This window comes from Vidua chalybeata, chromosome 4, assembly GCF_026979565.1.
Source record: "Vidua chalybeata isolate OUT-0048 chromosome 4, bVidCha1 merged haplotype, whole genome shotgun sequence".
Classification (NCBI taxonomy): Eukaryota; Metazoa; Chordata; class Aves; order Passeriformes; family Viduidae; genus Vidua; species Vidua chalybeata.
Window position 1 is genome coordinate 43,432,421 of NC_071533.1, and position 22,693 is coordinate 43,455,113.

The following is a 22,693-nucleotide window of genomic DNA, read 5'->3' on the forward strand; positions in this document are numbered from 1 at the left end:
AAAAAGCAAAAAGATACCAGCAGCTCTGCTGTGATTAAGACTGCTTGTATTCTGCAGCTCTCCTAAGAACTGGAGAACTCTTCAGGCAGCTTGGCACGCTTTGCAGCTCATACTAGTTCATTCTTCTCTCTAAGGAGAAAGAAGTAGAGCAAGATTCTGCTCTCTTGGCCATTTTTCATCTAGAACATAATTTGAATTAATGATATTAAGTTAATTATATTTACCAAGTAATAGCCTAAAGCATTCTGAAGAATTATTATGGTGAACTAGTGCAATTGCAGCGAGGTGTTCAGAGTAATTCCAGTCCATGCTTGTCTTACCAGCCACCCATACCTGAGAAAACTGCACCTCGAGCTTTCTTTATTGAATTTTCTTATTTAAGAAAGTTATCTGGGAAATTGAAGTGTGAGAAATATAGACTCAAGGGTGTGCTGGATCTTAGTTCTAGGCTAGCTGTGTCTGCTAACCATTTATTTATGAGCATTTATGAGCAGAAAGCAAAAAAAGTTCTGTATTAGAAAAAAAAACCTTTAAAAATACTGCTTTTGTTTTACAAATGTCATATACTGGAAAAATAGTACAAGTTCTATGCCAGACAAACTCATTCCGTGAACTACATATACATGGCACAGAGTCAGCTGCAAGTCATGTGAAACCCAAATATTGAGACCTATCATTAGTAAAAAATCTGGTAAGTATTCTAGACACAGTCAGTGTCACAGTTACTTTATACAGCTAAGTCAGTCCTTGAACAGCTCTGAGGGAAAGCTATGATCCTAGCTGAAAAGCAAAAACACAGCATATGTCTGCTGACTGAATTATTAAAATTATATCCCTAAGGAGAGAAGGTATTTTTGGCTTATAGCATGTGTGTATATCTAAGCCCAATTCTCAACAGCTGTTAAAGGATATAGAAGACTATAATTTAGCACTCAGTATCTTTATTAGACTAAGCCAAATGTAGTCAAGTTTATAATACAGGTAACTTGCCCTCTCCTATGAAAACAAACAGAAAATGATACCTACCTATCTACAGGTATGATGCAAAAAATAATACACAGTAACTATCTTTAATAGTGACTTATACTGAAAAAAGGCTACCTCAACTATGTGATGAGTTAATTTTAAAATTTATGGTGAGTACACCCATAGAAAACAGCTACCATGAGCCTGGAACTGGAAGAAACCCAGATCATTTAATAAAAAGGAGAGTTTCAGAAAAGTCATCTGTTTGCTATGTCACTACACAATTCATGTGAAAACAAAGATGAGGGTATCCTGTGCCACTGACCAAACTTGCCTTTGCTCAAAGCCATCATCAACATTGTCTAGAAGAGACTGTCATCCCACACAGTCAAAATCATATTTTTATTTATGTGTCTCCTCTTTTTCTCTGTCAACATCTTTTCAAGAACCATGCTGCAACAAAATCTTACAGAAAGAGCAGCTGTGATGCACTATTTTGAAATTTGTTTAAAGTTGAAAAACAGTCTGTTTTCCCCTGTCTTAATTAACTTATGTGTCTAGGAGACCACTTTCGGTTCCTCTCTGTATTTGGCCTTGTATTGCATTAACGCTGACAATACCACCATGGAAAAAAAAAAAAAAAACCCAAAAAACAAAACAGTGTATGCTTACATTTATAAGACAAGTTCAAGTACATGCATCCTGACAATAAACTAAGATCAGAATGTAAACTACAAAGGAAGAAGAAAATCTCTGGACTTAGGCTGGCAGGACTCAAAGAAAGGCAGAAATTAAAACATATTCAAATTCTTAAAGGCTTCCTCCCCTCAATAAGAAACAATAAGCAGCTCAATGTGATGTTTAATTAAAAAAGGATGTTAGAAATGAAAAAGATACTGAAAATTAATCTGAATAATTTCATAGCCTAGGTAGGTTTTTATCATAGTTCAAACAAGAGATATTTGTATTCCTTTATGTAATAAAGGAAGCATGTTACTCAGGCTTAACCCCTTTGATACTCTTCAAACTACTTGTTTTCACAAAAGCTAAGAGAGATACTAGCTATCCCAACTTTTTTCTACATAGTACCCAAAACTGTGCTAGAGAACTCAAAGGAATGTGAAGAAGCAATTTTTTCTCCCATTAGTCAACTCAAACCATGGAAGGTAATAAATAAAAAGAAAACTATTTCAGGAAAATTAAAAAAAAATATTTTCTACAAGGACTGTGTTAACATTCCAAATGTACCTTTGTTGCTAAAATCATCAATCAGAACAATTTCTGCCAAGTATTTTCTTGGTGTTCTCTTGATGACACTGTGTACTGTCCTCATGAGCGTGGACCACCCTTCATTATGGAAGACGATGACAACGCTGGAGGTGAGCAGGTTGTCATCATAATGCCAGTATTTGCATCTGTAAAAAGAGTCAATTTTATTAGTTTTCACACTGTCATTTACAGAACTGCTTAACAGCATCCTTGTGCAAATGAAATATTTGCTGACAGCTATCCTTCAGATTTAAGAGAGGATATAAAAGGTAACACAGCTTAAGTGCATCACAGATACAGATACAAATAAAAAGAAAAAAAAAGAAAAGTAGACTGGTCCAGCACAAGTTTCAGACCTGGTCCAATTTCAATGGGCTCCTTCCTTGAAAGAGGATGACACATGGATAAAAAAAAATTACAAGACAGAGAGGGAAAAAACCAAACAAAAATAGTGCAGATGACTCAGGTCTTATTTCCTGAGGGGTTAGAGATTATTTAGAAACAAGCAATGTGACTACCTTCCACACTTTCCAATACCTCTAAATCACATTTATCAACAATGGGTTTAATTTGCAATTGTAATGTCCATTTCCCCAACTGCGCCCCTAAGTGAGACTATTCACTCCCTACAACAAGTACAAGTATTTCCTTAACTGGAAGTTTCCCTACCTGATCACTAGCCCCTTTTCCAACAATAATAATATAGTTCCCTATCACTGAACATAGAGACATAGCACTTTTGATTTCAAAGGGAAAAATCCTTCCTTTTTTCATCTTTCAGCAAATAAAGTCTCAACTAGAGAGATTCTGACTTTTCAAGGACAGCTATCATGTATTAAGAAATTATTAGTGACAAATAAAACTCCTAAACTTATAGATGCACAAACTTCCCTAGTTATAGTTGTCTTTATACAATAAAAAGTTTAAGTGCACAGAAACATTGGTGCTTCTGAAAAGAATTACCTTAATCATGAGAGACCACCAGAGTTCTGAAACTACATTCAGTTAAACATGGAAAGGACTCACATAACAGATCCATGGATATTTAAAGAGTTTCTTTAGTGAAGGATGAATTTCACTTCTCAATGCATCAATACGCATTTCTCACCTCACAGAAAATAAAAACCATTGTTAAAAATATGCTATGAATTTTGTTTCTGTGGGAGAAGAAAATTACAGAATCAAAACAGACTATAACAAAATTTTATCTAATAAGGCATTTTGTTTCTTAGGTGTGCTGTAAGCAACCTCTGAAACAGGACAATCTCTGAAAGTACAAACTACAGACTAAAATCCCTCAGCTTGATAGTTTTTATGCCTGAAGTAGCTGCAGCTAATCATAGTTACCAATAAAAAAGGGCTAGACTGGCTGTTTAGAAGGTTCAGGCCATGGATACCTTCCTTCCACAGATCCCTCTCAAAGATTCCAGCTGATTACAGATTGCAGTACTAACACTTGTAGCACAAGCGTTTAAGATGTCAACAACTTACTTAGCATCTGCAGAGATAAAATGGATTCCCTACCTAGGTGTGTTAAGTAGGCTGTGTAGACAGAAGGTTTAATATGTTTAATAACAGATTTATAACAGAACAGTGTTGCTTCATGCATATATTCTCAGTATTAATTTTGGTGATGTGGTTACATTAACAGGTGGAAAACAGGGCGTTATACTTTCAACAAAACCAGCATACCAGCTGAATGCCATTCAAGAGCTCCATGTAAGAGGTAGCAGAATAGAACTTTTGTCTCAAAAGAGAAGGCAGAAGCTGATGCAGCTCACACTGTGCCCCTGACCTGCACCTGCTGCAGTTTAGCTAGGAAACTTTTTTGCTTATTTCTGAATAAAAAGAGGTACAGCTACAGCGTTTCAGAGTGCCTTCAAGAACAAAACCAAAGAAAACCTTGAAAAAGAACTAAAATATTTTCGTTGCTTATTTCTTCCACTTCCACAAAAATTTAATACATTTTTGAAACATAAACCCAGAGGTCTAGACAGGCTTTTTGCTACATAGCCAACCTAAATCTCCTCAAATCGGGTGTTGCTAAATGTGCCATTTGCAAGCAGTGAAGCACTACATTTATATCTCTAGTAAGATCATGTTTCCAGCTTTTTCCAGACACTTTATTTCACTTATTAGACAGCCCACAGACCAATTCATGAAGCCCATAAACTCTGACAGACTGCAGTAACTCCTGTACACAGTCTTCTTTCTCATCTTGAATTGAGAATTAGAGGTTTGAAATATAGTAGTTGTTTTAGATATGTGCAATTAATAAATGCTTTAATCTCTGTGGCAGATTTCTTTCAATAAATATAAATGTGCCCAGGTATTTGAGCAACAAAAGCCAGTAGCCTCAGCTCTCATTTCCTTCACATCTACAGGGAAGGAAGCAGGCAAAGCTTTCCTCAGTGGAGCCTTTCCTCAGTGGAGCAGCACTGACATCCAGTGGTTGGCAAACCACATACCAAAAAACGACAAATGCACTTTCCTTCAGTTTGAAGCTGAATTTTACACATTTCCCTTAGATTTTAGGCACCAAAAAAGGAAAAAAAAAAGCCTGAATTTCCAGGATGCTCTTCATTTTTAAAAGAGAGGGAAAAGTAGATATGAAAGTTTAGGCAAAAGCTTCAAGCTATTCAAAGTACAGAAGGGTTTGTGACAAAGAGGATTTAAATATTTCAACCCCTAGCTTCACTCCCTAGGTGCTTCATCCCCTGCCCACATTCTAGCACAGTGCCCTTTCAGATGTAGCCTGCAGGCCAGCTGCAGCAATACACTGTGAACCAAATTAGTAAACAAAATCTTAAACTTAAAAAAGGAATTTTGAATTCTTATTGATAGAGCTGAAAAGATGGCACATTGCAGCAGATATGCAGGAATGACAAGGTAGCATCCTTAAGCCAGGCTTGCCTCTAGACACTTCACCTTTCCTGAGCCCTGTAAAGAGTTATTGCATGGGGAAAGAGGAACAAGCGTGCACAGATTTACAAAGGGCTGGCAACACCTTCCCTGGGCAGTGCTGCAGGGAAGAGCTGCTCTGTTTGTGTGCTCTTTCCTTGGGGAACTCATGGGTGAAAGGAAACAACACCTTCAGATCAGTCCGTGAATAAAAACTTTCCATTCCACAATCAGTACTGGCACTACTGGGGAAAAACAAGAGTGACTCATCACTGAAGCAAGATGAAACCCTTCAGAAGGCACAGTTGTGAGCTAATTGAGAAACAGTGAGTAATGTTTTTTCTGTCTATTAGCCTGCATACTTAGGATGTGAATTAGTTCTACTCCCTCTCCACCCCTGGAGGGAACAGCTCTGCTGGAGCCCGTGCCAGTGTCCCTTATCCCTCAGTCACAAAGCTGTGCACCAGCCACAGCAGAGAGGAGCGCTTTTACAGGAGACCCTCTGCACAAGAAGCTGAGCATCTGGGCTGGAGTGCTCCTTGGCTTGAGGAAATTTCTGCTCTTAAGGCTTTGTACTCCATTCATTGGCTTGCTTTTAGGATGTCCTGGGGCCTCACAGTTGTGATTGTGGGTACATGGTCCAAGGCTGGGATGGCCATACAGACTCCCTGTGAGCTACTACTGAAGATGCAGATACAGACTCAAATTTCCTCAGGCTTAAAAAAAGCTAGAAGTGGAGTCTGCTTTTCCTGGAAGAGTAATCCAACCACCAACAAAAATGCAACAGCGGAAAAAGGAGAGCACCTTGACAGCAATTTAAGAGTGAGCTAGATACTTAGAGGGCAATTTAAGATCTTGAGCCACAGAAGTGTTTCTCCTGTCATGATGAACCCCTGACTGTTCCAGCATATCAGCAGCTAAGCTTCAGAAGAAGTAGGAGGTATCATGACTGTGTATCATGACTCTCCATTCTGATACTATTGAACTCGTGTCAGCTCTCTAACTTGCACCTGCACCTACCAAGGACTCATCAGTACCCTCTGGATTTTAAAGCACTGTACTTGTGTGCTGAGAGCAAAATGTACCAGCACAGATTCCTCCAAGAGGGCAGGCAGCTGCCATCACATTCCTGTAATCACTCCAGTAGCCAAAGAAGCTCCTGAGAAGCTAATCAGCTGTTGCAAGATGAAGGACCTGAATCAGTACAAAGCTGAAGGTCTCAGTTTATTTTTTATCCTGAAATCATAACCAACATTAAAAAATGGAATTTCACTTCTTCATTAATATAGAACTGTTCACAATTTAAAATTGTATTATAAATTTTATTTCATGTTTAAAGTGGTATAAAATTCATAGTTGTATTATCACCTATTATAATTGCTTTTTAGTGCATGCATTTTTCTCAGCTCTTCAAGAGTCCAGCAGAAGCAAATCCCAAAAATAAGTTAGGAGATCTGCTTTCATTTTCAGTTTCCTTTTCTAGTAAGTCTTGTTCTTATCTTACAAGGAGACAGGCACCCAGCTGACAGCATAATGTTTACATACTTTTAATACTGAATTCAGGGCTCCTTGCTATTTTAAATTGCCAATTTATTATGACTGCTGCAGTGAACTGAATCTAACCCCTAGGAAGATGGATGGGAATTTTTTTTCACAAAACACCTTCAGCTGTTTGCTCATCTGTATGGTTGACATCACCAAGGTCATAGCTGAGACTGGCTGCTTAATACCTGCAAGTCAGAGGGATCATTGCCTAAGTCTAGAGTAGACAGGATAGACAGAAACAGATCACAGAATTTCTTTGTTAGGATACTACTAAGTAAATCTAATGCTAATACTGGATTTGTTACCTATGAAGCCTTGCAGGGCATTTTTGTGCACCAGCAACATCAAAATGAGATTATAGTAGTGGACTTACAAAACAGGGCTTCTGGAAGAGAAGTAAACAGACAATGCAAGAAAGACAGATTGATCAGCTGAATAATTTTTTCCCTTCAGCAGACAGCAGCAAAACCTCTATTACACACTACCAAATAGCTTAAACCTATGCTGAAACAGCATTTGCTATTTTTAAAACAGCTACAAGCTTTGCTTATTTCCATTCCTGAAGTAACTTGTGAGGCTATGTGACTACATTTTATCATTAGTGCCCTGGGAATCAAAAGTTATATCTACCGTACCTCTGAAAGCATCACGATCCAAATCCAGGGCAAGGTTTGCATAGAAACCCAACATTAGGGATAACAAGAGAATGAAAGGAATAACCTTTGCAATTTTTCTAATCACAAGATTCTTGCCCATACTATCACTTATCCAACATTGAAAAACTGAAGCAATAAACAACACAGGGCAGGAAAGCTGGGCTACCTAGGTGGCCAAAATAAAATCTTTTCCTTAGGGAAGGGATGATACTCCATACAAGGAGGGAGCAAAAGCCCTCTGCTTTCCTGTTTTGGTTTAAAGGAAGAAGACGTCAGCTCTCAAGGCCTTCTGCAGTCCGGTGGCACACGGTGGGTATTGCAGGGAGGCTGTGCTTAATTTTGAGTTTATCAAACTTTTACAGGCTTTACTCAATGTAATAAACAACTAGAATGAAACTTGAGGCAGTGAGCTCAGTCTCACAGCAATACTGTATTTCCACCATGCCTTGCTCATCAGATATTGAACCTTGGAGTTCTTACCCATGCTCATCTGGACTGCTTTATAACTCGTATCATGCACATTTATTTGAATGCTCTAGCACAGTACAGTCTGGTTAACAGCAACAAGACAAAGCATAAGAAGTGCATTTCATTTTTTAGTTTTACATTCAGATTACTACTCACTTGACAAAATGATTCCTCCATGTGCCCCAGAATTTCTATGCTGCAGGTTGGCACCTAGAGGGTTACATGAACAGCTGCAGGAAATCGCTCCCACTCTCCTCTGCCCTTCCACTGAAGTCAAAGTTTAAGTCAGAATTTAAATATACTCCAGGTGCTGTGCTATATATATATATTTGTCGAGTAAGAGGTCATGTTCAGAGCTTGGTCATCTCATTTCAGATGCACACACAGAGAGGTAAGCAAATCCAACTACAGATAACACACCTGGTGCCTCTGTCAACCTCTTTGTACTCTTTGGGTGAATTATTTCTCCCTCACAACTTAACATTTGAAATGCTAGCAGCCAACACTAAAGAAACAAAGGATCCATTTTTTTCTGTAGTTTTCATTATTGGGACCTGAAATGTTAACAGAAAATGCTGGTTTTTGCTTTAAGGTGAATGCCTGGAATTTAAATCTCTCCTGACCACAAGAGATGCTCTCACAATACATGCTTAATTACAATTTAAACACTAATTTTTTTCCCTCCAGGAGTCTTGCCAGCAGTAAGGCAGCTGATAATCTGCAGTGGAAAGCTAGCATTCCTGATTGAGTGTGACCACTATAATTCACCCGATTCTCAACTCCAGCTCTCACTGAGGTGCACAAAAATTTATGTGCACATTATAGAACTACTTTTCTTTGTTACAGAACAGTTCCAGTGTATTATGTGGCATTGGAATGAAAGATTTTCCCAGGGTACCATGTGAAATGAAACCAAGTCCCTAATGTTTCATTTCCAATGATATAGATACCAAAAGTAATTACTGAAATCCTTTTTCTTGTAGCAGTATCAAATATGTAATTTGTAAAGTGCTATAATTAAGGAACTAATCACATTCCTGAAGAAAGCAGGCTCCACTCCAGAGCTTTTGTATTCAATCTTCTTAGCTACAACAAGACTGACTGGACAAGTAACTACTTACTGTAAGAGAACATATTAAATTCATATTATTTGCCCAGAGTAATAAGACTGTCCATTTCTAATGAGAAGCCAAGACTCATCTGCCTTATTTCATACCCTGAGTAATTAGTTAAAGCTAAAGATAGATAAAGCTCCTTTTTTAATGTTAAAACAAACTGAAAAATAAAATAAAACACACTTCAAAATTACATGCGCAATTTTAAAAAACAAACCAATTCTCATTCCCTTTTATTTTATAAATCAAGCTGCAAAAACAGTAGTCCAAAAATACATTTCTGTATGCACACAACATTGTACTCAAGCAAGGAAGAGTCACCTTTTCAGGTTTTTCAACAAAAGCTCATTGCCAGTTGTTTGAAGTCAAAGGTGACCTGTGGCAACAGATCCAATTATTCAAGTACAAATCTGTATGGCCCAGGGGCTATGCCATGTAACAGCAATAATGTCCTTATAAAGGAAAATTTCAAACTGGATAATTCACAGAAGGAAAAAACACTTAAAAAATATTTATTCTGAACAATCATACTGACAGATATGTGTGGGTGATGCAGCTGAAATTCTGGCTCACCCTGATGAGTAGACAGCAGCTATTTTTTGTCACACTGAAGAAAAAAATCCAGAAAGAGATTAATTTGTCTCATGCCATAAACATTAATGATGTTTCCTCTCCCAATCAAACTATTCCAGATAAAATTCCTTCAACACTTGTCAAAAGAAGCTGTCAAAAAAAATCTAGCTTAAATAAAGTCATAAGACTAAAACCTTCTGGGTCAGTAAGAATAATTTGTAAGCAAGTCTTCCATGGGTTGGATAACAACAGCATATCAAGCCTGAGCAAAGCATGTTGAGCGTTAATCCTTTCTTTCAGCCAGCACAGTTAATTACCCTGGCATGAAATCTGATCAGCACTACAAACATCCCTGGCTTAAGGGCTCTACAGTAGTGCAAGTTTGTTAATAGGAGAAACAGGGAGTTTCAAAGTGCATCACTTAAAATATACTGTAAGAAAATGCTTCTTGACTTCAAAAGTGCAATAAGCACGTCTCAAACCTAGCAAAATACAGGAATGAAAATGGCAGGTGTGGACTGGAGGGTTCTACTGTGAAAGTGGACTTCAAAAAGGAACACCTTCTTAGTGGTTTTGAGCTAGAAGTATAAAAAGAGGATACTGCAACTAATGTATTCTAGATAAGTATTTTTTAGAAATACTGAACACAGATTCCTTGGAACATCTTGCACTGCTTTGGTCTCGTGTAACTAGGTGTAGCTCCTGTGAGCCATACACTAAACAGCCTCTTCTCAGAGCTCTACATCAGTGATCATCAGTGGTTTTGTCCATCAGGCAGCTTTCTCTCCCTTTTTGACTCTTCCCTGCACTATTTACATATCTGCCATAAGAAGTTAATGATTTTGGGTGCTAAAAAGGGCCCAGGAATGGTACCTTTGAGAATAACCTCCCCAAAACACAGGAGCCATCCATTCCCACACGCAGTAAGTCAAACAGGCATGGCAGAAAACCCACCTGGCTGCACCAAGAACTCCAGAAGGTAGAGTAGGGAAGGTAGAGACATGGACTGGCTACCTAGAAGGAGTACAGAAATATTGCCTGAGCCCATGAAGAGAGCATTAAAGGCAAAGCTTTGTAGAGTTGAAATCCATTAGATGGAAAGGGCAACAAGAAGAGCTTGTAGGCTGAAGAAAAACTAAAGAAAACATGAGTTTAACTATAAAAGAGATGAAATTTTGTGTCATAGGACACACAAAAGATGGAGACATTCAACATCTGGTTTCCTTGACTGTTTACTTGCAAGGTTTGCTGTCACACCTCCCAAGTCCCTGAGTCTAGGGGCAGCCTGCAGAAGAGAAAGAATATCCACCACAGAGGTGAGTCAGGGACCACTTGCCTGGACATATCACAGCAAATGGGATAGACACAGCACAGGTCCATGGGACTTGATGGATGGCACCAGAGGGCACTGAAGAAGTTTGTGATGTCATTGAGAGATCATGCTCTACCATATTTATAAGGTCCTGGTGTTCAACAGTGGTTCCTGAGGACTGACTAAAACAAATTCTTGCTCACCTTCAAGAAGCAGGATCTAGGAAACAATGACTTTGAATCCATTAGCACTGGCTGAAATTTTTGGAACTGATTAACTTTAGTTAACTTTAATCCATGAAGGACTGCCTTCTGCTAGGATAAATTAGAGCCAGTTTACTAGAGTCTAACTGTGCCAGGGATTGTTTAGCATAAGAACAAGGGGAAGCCATCAATAGAACCACACAGAAGTACTGGATGTCCAAGAAAGACTCAGACAGCACCTGTGTATGGAAGAATCATGGCGTGTATGGAAGAATCAGAGCACCTGACAGGACAGAAGACACAGGCAGGAGACACACCCTTTTGAAAAGGGGAACTGTGAAGAAGGGAAAGGCAGCATGATTAAAAACCAGATGCTGTTAGCAGTAAGACATACATTCTTTAAATGCACAGGAAGGTGTCCAAACAAGACAAACAGAAATGAGCACTAATTCAAGCTAAGTGCATGTAAATAAAATGGTAGAGTAAAAAAAAAAAACAACAAAACAAAACCAAAACCAAAAAAACAACCACGACAAAAAACAAACAAACAGACAAACCAAACCAAACCCCAAACTCCCAAAACCCAGGTTTGACAAGTAGCTTACTGAAGTATGAAAGAAGCAATTGAAATATTTTTTTCAAACACCAGAAGTAGGATGCTTGCCAGAAAGTCTGTTGGGCTGATACATGACCAAAATGAAAAGAGACCACTTTAGAAGCAGGAAATCTAAATTAAGTATTTCCATTGAACTCTTAGCAGTGCCCAATGCCAGATACCCTGAGAAGAGAGTAAAATAAAGGGCAAGTACACATTGATACTTCTTACTAAATAGTCCTATCTTCAGATAATCTGCATGATAGCTTCTACTGGAATTTTCTGCCATGAACAGCCTTGCTGCCTTTTTTTAAAATAAACCCAGTACTTCCTAAACAATGCAACATGAATTAACAAACTCTTGTACTGTGCCGCTGACTCCAGTCTTAAACAAAGGAACCCACAACACCAATTTTTATCAAAGGGCTCTGGGGTTCTAAAGAATTGCAGACCACTAAGTCTGACTTCTGTGCTGAATAGAAGCTAGTAATAAATAAAAAAATTAGTAAACCATAGACACAGCTTTTGTGGAAAAAAAGCCAGGCCATAGAAAAATATTATCTTTTGAAGAAATCAAAAATTTTGTGGACATGAGTGAGGCTATTAATACAGTAACTGAATTTCCAAAGCATTTCATGAGGTTCTTTGCTTTCTTTACAGGTACAGTTCTTCATCAAACTATGGCAGATTTCTTAGGCTAGTAACTGCTAAAGTCTATTAATTCCAAATTGTAAGCAAGTTTGTGACTTTAGCAGCATAAATGACTGTGCTGGGAGCTAAGCAGTTCACCTCTTCTTCCAGGTCATTGCTGAACAATAGGAAAGTTCTTGGTAGTTGCAATTAAAATGACTATAAACAGCTGCAGAATAATTCAAGAACACTATCAAGGAAATGAGCCAGCAGGAGAGCTCAGTGCAAGTGCAAATGATTGTATATGGAGTGTTAGATCACTCAGTGCATAGACTCAGTGACAGATCCCAAACTCTGCATTACCACTGGGGAAAAAAAAGTTAAAAAAAATCTTGGAGTCGAATGTGGAGAGGTCTTTCAGAATTTTAGCTCAGAGTTAACAAAAAGGGAAATGAAATAGCAGGAACAATAAGGATGGAACATGAAACATTTATATAGGAACTTCATGGAGCTATCTCTGATATTCCCATGTCACAGGGCAGCAGAGTCACAGAGGCACATAACAGTATCTGTATCTGGGAGAAGAGGTTAAAACAAGCGCCACATTCTGCAGTCACTGACTCAGGATGTCATTAATTTCAAGACTAGAAATGCATTCAAAAGACAAGTCTGTGCACAGAAAGAGGTCTCTGAAGCATGACAACCCTGTTGCAATTTTTGGCTCCAGTGCCCCAGTGCACTGGTTGCCAGGAATGACGCTTATCCATTCTTGTATGTTTTCTCACCAACATATGTTTTTGGCCAGAGCTAAAGTTGTCAAGAGAAACAATCACTGGTCAGACCCAGTATAGATGAAGTCTAAAAATTAAATTTAATTTTAAAATACTCTGGGCAAGTGGGTCATTATACTGGTTAAACAACTCGATTCTTGTTATTCCTAGCAGTAATTCTCCACAGCTATCTCTTGGCCTTTTTTTTTTTTTTTGAGAAGACACACCTTGTTGCCTGACAGCATTCACCCTCAAACCTAGGTCCCTTTATTATTTCCTTAGCATGGTGTATTTATCTTGGATCCAAACTAATCCAGAAAATGTATCACTATTTTTACTTCAGCTCTACCTCTGTGCAGAGTTCTGAATACAAAAAAAATAGAATTCAGGGAGCAATTAAATTAATATCCTTCTTCCCAAAAGCTAACAATTATTTTATTGCAGATCTGCTAGAAAGTAGGGATAATGTGTAAAATCCAGTATAAATGACTGCTCTTAAGGGGCTGCCACCTATCAGGATGACAAAAATAGATCCAAAAAAGGTAAAAATCACCAGTTTAAAGAAAAAATTTTCTTCCAGCTACTGTACAGAGGTTTAGACAGGGCCTGCTAAGCCTGCTCTATTTCTTTGATGCTAGAAATAAGGTAGAAAACAGGTATTTCTCTACTAATCCAGTTTATGTTCCCCCTGGCCCTCTTGCAGAGTGCTGAAAGACTGCAGTGAGATGAGCCATCTTCTAAATTTTGTACCATGACTTTTACAAATCCCCATACACTCTTGATTTTTTAAACCAAACTTATGACTTGCTGTATGTCAACACAAGTGCTGGGCATCAACACTGGAATATATTGGTTAAAATCCATAAGCCAAGAGTATGTGTTACTGGCAAAGTGGAAATATTGTGATGTACCTGAAAAAAAAACTTTAACACACCATCTATTGTCATTCCTCTCTATGGGATACAGCACGAATTAAGGCTTTTCACAGCAGCTGAGACTACCCAGAGTCACCAGCAAAGTTCCTACTGAATCAAAAAAGGCAGCTGGCAAATCATCCTGGCAACATGTCAGACTACAAAGTCAAATCCAAACACAGCAGAATTGAATCTCCCTTTATTGGCATTTCTTTCCTCTTCTCCCTCCAGCAGGGACAAGCCCTGAGGCTATATGGCTTTTAAGCTGAGAGAGACAGCTCTTGCAGCGCTATTTCACTCTTGCTAGCACAGCCTAGGAAAGCATTTGGCATACTTCACTGAACAAACCTGCCTGCACAGGGTAAGCTTCAAAATCCTGATGCTTGGAGAAAGAGAGGGCTGAAGGGAGCTCTCCCTATTTATGAATGAATAATTCAGATTTTACCAGAAAGATCTTCCTCAATTAGGAATGCCAAGATACTGCTACTAACAACAATAACAACGAGATTACTATATTGCTCTTTGGCAGGATTGAAGTGAATGTTGAGTGGCCTTACCAGCCACAAATGTCTTTTTAAATAGATCAGTGGGAGGAAAATAAATGGTGCATCCAATAGGTAATCTGCTACCTTTTGCTGCATTTCTCTCTGGTATTGGGGAGTGAGCAGGAAAGTGAGCATGTGGGAGTCTGAAAGCATAGAGCAGTATCAGCCAATCTCACACTGCTTCCCCTCTCTTCTGTTCCCAGGAGACATGCAGAACCTATAAACCTTCAACTTACTTAGGCAATTGCAAGCATCCCAGGTATTCAATACATAAAGTAAGAGATATAATGTTGTCTGAAAGATATCTTTTGTTCACATAGTTTTTTCATGCTGTTTTGTTTGCTTGCTTAGGACATTAAATCACTAAATACTAAAACCTAACTGATTTGAGCTGGTTGCTTTGACTTCACAAAGGCTTATCTGCAGCTGTGCTTGAAGGAAATAGTTTCTAAAATTCATCTTTTCATGGCTGCCCCTCCTCTTCCTCAAAGTACTTTATAATTTTTGGGACTATTTATTTATTAATGTCCTTCAGAACAGAAGACAAATTCTGAGATCATGCCAAAAATACTTCAGGAACCTACAGGTGTGGAACTATTTGAGAGATACCATAGGCTGTCTGATGCCCTTTACCTTGACTAAAAATGAAGGGGAGGCAGTACTTGAGTTCTGCTGCTAGAACTCACCTGGGCAGAGGCAGCCTAGTCCCACCTGCACGTGACACATTGTCACCTCTGATTTGCTGTCCTTACAGAGTGAAGAAATGCTTTGGTAGAAGCAGCAGTGTCTAGGGAATAACCTCCTAAAAAGAAAATGCTGACCTACACAGGTTACCCAGAACATTCCTTCCCTTTCAGAAAGATCTCTTTAGTATGAAGGACCAACTTCTGAGCACAGCAAAGAAAGAAAAGCAAAGTGAACCCCCACGACAGCTGGCACTTCCTTGTCACCAACAGCAGACAGGCATGGTCCTCTTCTCTGACTGCCAGAAAGTGGAAACCTTTAGTAAGTCATCTGAGGAACACAGCAGGAAGGAAAGTGAAATGTGCTCCGTGTGTTTCATTTGCCTTTCAGGGAGTGCACACCACATAGCAAATTCAAGCAGCTGCACATGCATGGGTATGAGTCAGACCCACAGCTGGCTAGTTCTCTCCTACCTTGCAAAATGAAAAAAACATCCACCATAAAAGCCCAGAGCAGAGCCCCAGTAACCAGTCAATGAACCACCAACAGATTATTTAACACAGCTGGAAACATACAGTACAGATTGGTACCCAGTCCAGGGATCAGCACAGCTCCATTGCTGGGGATGAAAGGGAAGTGAAAACTGCAAAGTACTTCACATATAACTTCATATACTGCCCACAAAACCCCAACCAAAAAAACAGACTAAAAAATACCCTGCCATTAAATCAGTTTGCTCAGAAACCCGCTCCTAACTGATATTTAACAAGGAAAATGATATCAAATGCAGATTAACATGAGAGCAAAATTGCTTTCAACATATATCAAAAGTCAGAATATACTGTGTAAACCTGTTAGTAACTCTTGAGCAGATGTTAGTAACTTTCCAGAATTTTCCCACAACAAATTAGACACCCTTTCAGCAAGTAAATAAATGTTTTTTCTAAGACTGCTTTCCTTTTCAGGGCAAATGCTGTGAGAAACTGTTGGAAGACTATTCCAACCATCATTATGGCAGATCCACACTTCTGTTACTGCAGGTAATTAGGCATTGTTATTTAAAGAGAACAATATTTCTTTGTTTCTGTTCTCTACGCTCCATTTGAAAGGCATCAGGGTAAACCAAAACTAAATAAACTAACTAGCAGAGGGATGTTTAATAAAGATAATCCTTCCTTCTTGAAGACAAATCTTAAGAAGTTATGGATTAAGAAAAGATATGACAATGAAGACTATGGCTAGACACAGAACATGCAAATACATGCAATTTGACACTAAAACAGATGGTTTCAGAGATAAATCACTACAGCTTAAGTATTCATGGAAGGAATCATTGCAACAGCATTAAGAAGAATATATGGAAATGTGGTATAGTACAGCACTCATGCCTTCAGAACAAGAAGCCTTAAGTGGCCTAATAAATAATATTTTAAGCGTCAGTTCAGATATATGGAAAGCAAATAACTGAACCCCATAAAAACAGAACTACAAGAAAACAAAAGGTTTGCTTACTCTTCTTGACGCAAGTCATTAACGCTCCGATCTAGTGAGATCATATCACTTGCCACCATATTAAACCCAAACTCTTTAATGCTGGCTTGAACGGATTCTTTGTAATCTGGTCCTAAAACATATGGCTTCGCCCCCTCTCCAGGGCCACCAACAACTCCATGAGGCTCAGGCTCTTTGGGTTCAAAATTACCAAGGACTCCAGGTCGTAACACAGGATCTGGGTATACAAATGTCTGAGGTTTAAATGTGAGATACTGCCTCTGGAGGATGTTTTGCTGCTTGTTATCAACACCATGCTGATTTAGTTCATTTTTGGCCTTATTTTTCCTTCGAATGGATTCCAAGTCCACTTCCACACCTTCAACATGAGGCCAAGGTACCACAGGTTTGAATTTCTCATTTCCTAGTCCATGGTCTCCTTTGTTTGGCAGGGGTCTGTTGGCTTCTTTATCATCCTATATACACACACAGAGAAACAGCAGACCATATCAATTGAGGATCCTTTATTTATTTACACCCAGTATCTTAATGCACTAGAGTTGGTACTAAATATATGTTAAGCAGGTATGGAGAAGTCTGTTGAGGGGCTCAATGAACACTTTTTACTAAAGCTACTGACTGCTGGAGGACACCACCAGTTTTTCTCCACACTTACCTTTGGTGAGCTGGTCCTGGAAATGACCAAATGCCCAAAGCATTCCCAAAGACCAAGTACCCATATAGGACATGTGCACCTGAATGTAGCTTGAGCTGTAGTTCAAGCTGACGTGCAAGGGGCACTGACAGAGCACTTTATGAAGGAGAAGGTGACATGGAGGCAAACAGTGCCACAGTCCACAGCATGGCATCCTTGGTCCCACTGTTGGACAGGGGGTGTTTCTGAGGCTGCTATGGCTCAGACCTCTGCAGAATCTCAGTGGTTACTAGAAACCTCAGAAGAAGAAACCAGTTGGCTAGAAACAAGCATCAGCTGGAAGAGTGCTGTAAGCACGAGTAATGAGGCATACTCATCTGTGGCAGCCGCGAGCCACCTGCCCTCCACACACACCCCGTCCTCCCAGCTCACTCCCACCAAGCTCCTCCCTCTGCTGCAACAGCTTATTTACAGCTGGGAGGTGACACTGATGGCATTGGGGACAGCAGGCAGAAACGAGAAGAGCTGCATGGACACAGGCAGACTGGGCTGGGGAGGCAGTGCTGGCGCTGAAGAGAACTGCCACGGCCATTGGCATCTTCTGCATCCTTGTTTAAAACAATTTTACTGCACTCCTCCCTCTCTCCACACCAAGAGATCTGAAGTTTTCTCTAAGAAGAAAGGCAGGCATTTTGAAAACTGCTCAGTATTTTCAGTGATCAGTGAGGTTGATGGGGTTAGAACAAGGGTGGGTGATTTTGGAAGACACTACACAGAAAGGCTTTGAAGTGTCTGAATGTGAAGAATACAACAGAATACAACAGCACCACCCATGAAAGCACTCCAAAACACACAGACACAACTTTTTCCAATACTACTGTCCAAGAGTATGACAGGGAAATGTTGCTGAAGGTTCAGACATCCTGCTAAAATTGTTTATTTGTAAGCAGGACAAATGTTAGATCATTCAGAAATCTGCAGAAAACAACACACATTTTATCAATGTCTCAGAATCAAACAAATTTTGAGATCAGAAGGATGTCACCCATTCAAAACTGCTGAAACCAGGTTCACAGTGAGGTGGGTTTCTCAGAGGTGGGTTTGTCCACTCACAGCCCTTTGACCAGTTTCTCAGGACAACCTTTTCCAGTTGCTTGACCCAGTGAAAGTTTTTTCCCTCATACCTCAGTAAAAGTTTCTCATATTGCATCGTGTCCTTTCAGTATGCATCCCTCAGAAGATTTTATTTTCATTTGCTCTGCAACTTCACTTTTTTAGGGTGAAAAGATGCAATTAGATTCCCCATGATACTTTTTTCCAGCCAAACCCAGCCTCCCTAGCAGGTCTTTGCTAGGTCCTCTGCACCTGTGAACATCTCTCCTGTGTTGGGGCAGTGTGGGAAGAGAAAGCACACAGAGTTCCAAACAGCTAAGCTCTTTCTAGGGCATCCACCATTATGCACTCAGCCTTTACTGCAACAAGGGTACAATGCTGACTCATGTCCATGTTCAATGAAACCACATAATACTTCCTACTACATCACACTATTTTCCTCACATCATTCCATGTAAAAAACTTTCAGAAATTAAGAAAAATACAGTATATAATATTTCTAGGTTAACATGGTAACAGTGGGAGCCAGACTGGCTCCAATTCAAAATAAGGAGTTTATTCAAGAAGCTTTCTGAGTTCTCTGTTTGTTATAGCTTAAATAGGGAGGACATACGACATGCAGAAGTGTTACATTATTCTATTCTTCCATCATTTTTTCAGGAACTCAAAAGTCAGTGTTAGAAAAGGGAAGTTTAAGGGCATGTGAAAAGGCGCATTTTGCAAGAAAGTCGAAGGCTGTCATGGATCTAAATAAAGCCCTGAGAGGACTTTTGAAGAGAGCATCATCTCACACTTAGCCTAGAAATCAAAAGGAAGGCTTTGCCACTAGACTGTCAGAACACTGCTGAGCTCTCAGCTCCCATCTAATTCCTGCTCTGAGTGCGGAGGCAGCTATAAAAGCCAACAAAACAGTCAGCATCATCAGGAAGGATGCTTAAAGAGAGCATAATTTTGACTACATAATATTTGATGCATTCACGTATTCAGTAATATTTAGTTCTGGTCTCCACATCGCAAAAGGAGTCAGAGAAAGTACAGAGTGGGATAACCAAAATCAAGGAGAAGGTAGAAAGGTATCTTGAGATGAAAGACCAGAAAGGCCATTCGTCTTTCATCTCCAAGACCCTGCAGTTGGGAGATGTGATGGTTGAGGGGTATACAACTGAATTTTAAAATGTCATGAAAGTCATGGCTACACCCAATGGAAACTCACTGTTTACTGTCATGGATGACACGTCCATAGGGGGACTGTAAAAGGGTTGTGAGAAACCTTGTGAAAATTTGACTTAAACAGCAGTAGATGCTGGAAGAGTCCAAAGGGAAGGCAGCATAGAAAGTAGCCAGGTTTACACACTGCCATGCTCAGTCACCACCCTGGATCATCAGTCTCAATCAGACAGTAATTTCTTATTCCTCTGGTTTGTGTGGAATTAAATAACCTGTCATTCCACTTCCATTACCTATAAAACACTTATGAGCTTGCACTTTGCCAATTCTTCGACTGAAGCATAACACTTCTGAAAGAAATTTGTTTGTTTTGCTGCTGTCAGAACTATGACTTATCCTTTATTACATTTAGTCTCATTATAACTGTTATGCACAATTTGCATTATAATGCATTTATCTGTAGTTCCCTTCTATGCACTAAATATATTCCACATTTGCTGGCATGGAAAAATATTTCATAAAACAAGGAAATTAAATATACAGACACACTCACTGACCCCATTCCTCCAATATCTATGCACAGAGGACAAATCAGATAGAAAGCATTTGTTGTGGGTTAACCCCTGCAAGCAGCTCAGCATGATACAGCTACTCACTACTTCCTCCCTACCCTGGTCACAGATCTAAAACACAGCAATCATATGGGATGCTATGAAGAAAATTAACTTAATCTCAGCATTTTATGGACATTAAAAAAAATAGAAGAGGAACTAGCAGAGACAAGGATTTTCCAAATATTGTCTGGAAAAAAAGCAAAGTCAAACCACTATCAAAGAACTACTTCAGTCATCATATAAACCACAATGCCTTAGTTAAGAACTTCTAGGGCTTCCTCTCCCTTTTATGAATTATGATCTACACACTCTTTTAAATGAAAAAAAAATTAATCATGTATGAAAAACCCAGAAGAATTTTTAATCAGTGTTCCTCACTGATTACAAGTTTGGCTCAGTTAAACTGGAAGGCACGTGTATGACAAAAAGATAAACCACAACAACCTTCCTAAAGTGGCAAAACAAAATGGTCTGAAAATAATTTTAAAAGCTTTGAAAGAGATAGTAAAAGCAAAGCGATGGGAGGGCTCAAAAGAAGTGAGTACAACATGCATCAGAATACAGCACTTCAGGTTGTCCAAAAATGAGGGGAGAGAAGCAAAACGTACGAATTCTCTCACATCTGAAGACAAATAACAAAACCAACAAAACCTCATTACATCTTTATAAAAAGGACACAATACAGAAAAAAGTTTTTTCCACAGACCATTATTTTTTCCTATAGGGTTGGACCTAGAACTTCCTGCCAGCTTTCGATATCCAGTTTGGAGCAGGCTTCATTATTTTTTGAATGTTTTTTTCACTCCTTAGGGAAATATATATAAGTAACTGCAATGGGTGTTTCTGAAACAGTGAAGTGATATAAATAAAGTCACTACCTGACTTGTAAATAAAGAGGGGGTTATTCATTGTCATTGTACTTCACAAATTAGGTGCATTATTGCAGAAGACAGGAATGCAGTTGAAGCTATAGACATAACTGTTTCCCTTTGAAAACATGCCTATAAATTACACAGAGTAAAAGGAAAGACCGTGAGAGGTCTTAATAAGGCTGCAAGATCAGTCAACTGGTAGGAGGGCTGGAGTTGTAGCTGACAATAAAACTGCCAATGTGCAAGTTGCATAATCTGCTTTTCTTCAGTCACTAGTTCAAGACTGGCAACTCCCTAAAACTCTCTGTTAAATAATGTCTGAAAAACAATTGATTTCAGAAAAGTGGATTTGCTTCAGAATTTTCATTTGAGAACTTCAGAATAAATAAAATAGGCAATGATTTCCTCAACACGGTTGTCTGACTCTCAAAGGGTTCCATCCCATAAGACTTCACACCTCCCACCCCTGCCATGGTAGCCTCCATTCGAGCAATCAGAAATCGTATCTACTGCAGGACCAGCTGCAGACTAAAAGCACACACAAATGGAAAAACATCCATCTTCTCAAACAAGGATAAAAATCTACGGCACTTCTCCTGTCACTTTAAAAAAAAAAAAAAAAGCCTTTTCAATCACTAAAATTTTTGCACAAAAAAGCACCTATTCTAAGCTCCACATGCAGCATTGCTTCTAAATTATATTTTGCTAAACCTCCCATCAAACAGTTTTGTCACAAGATGACCCTGCTGACTCAAATTAAGGCTGAATTTGGACTATGAGAGTTCTTTTGTCAGATATGAGCAACGACATTCAAGCCATCTGGTTTGAAAGGGCCATTTGCTGTTACAGTGCCTGGGCAAAACAGCCTCTATCCTGCTATGACTCCTCTCAGTGTGTTTCAGAGGCACTCCAAAGGTGATGGAATGTATACTTACATGCTCAGTAGTTCCTACAGTGACTTTTAAAACTTGTGGAAAATTAGAATAGATCATTTATGAAAATGCCAGAAACACAGAGATAAGTACAATTTGACACTAAGTTAGAGAGAACTTTTGAAGATTAAAAATGCATATTTGTATAACTAACAGATTGCTAAATCCCTCCATTGCATGCTTTGTGCAACCCAAGTGAGAAACATGCTGTTGATGGTGTTTGTCACCAGCAGTTTCAGGAAAATATAGTTCTGTAAGTTATATTTTAATGTTCACAGACACCCTCAGTTTGGACATATACTGACAATACGAAAGTCCATTACGCAGTAAGTGCCACATCTCCATAGTAGATTTCTGCCACCTTAAATATCCTAGGGGAAACAGAACAAACTTAAGACCAATTAATATCTACCATCCTGGAATAAATTTTGGTACACAGAACTACCATGACTATACAGCTTTGTACCACAAACACATTGCTGTGATGGCATCTCCGAAGAGCAAGTAATCTAATCCTACAAGACAACAACCACATGCTATTTTTGGAGTCTTCAGCACGAACTTGGTCAGAAGCCACTTATGAATCACAAAGTCCTAACAACTAAAAAGAATTCTGATGATATAAAAAAGAAAGTATTACACTATATGCATATTTACGTGTATATATAGATACAAATGTCCTACTCACTAAAAAATACATAAC

The 22,693-nt window shown here is 39.0% G+C and overlaps 1 protein-coding gene across 2 annotated transcripts in view; it reads right to left on the reverse strand.

Moving 5' to 3' along the window:
* GALNT7 (polypeptide N-acetylgalactosaminyltransferase 7) overlaps positions 1 to 22,693 on the reverse strand; it is a 68,569-nt gene that overhangs the window by 21,031 nt on the left and 24,845 nt on the right. For both annotated transcript variants that reach the window (XM_053941661.1, XM_053941662.1), the window contains exons 2-3: positions 16,659 to 17,113; positions 2,215 to 2,381 (exon numbers count right to left, since the gene is read on the reverse strand). In XM_053941661.1, the coding sequence (XP_053797636.1) occupies positions 2,215 to 2,381; positions 16,659 to 17,113 (622 nt within the window). The remainder of the gene's footprint in view (positions 1 to 2,214; positions 2,382 to 16,658; positions 17,114 to 22,693) is intronic.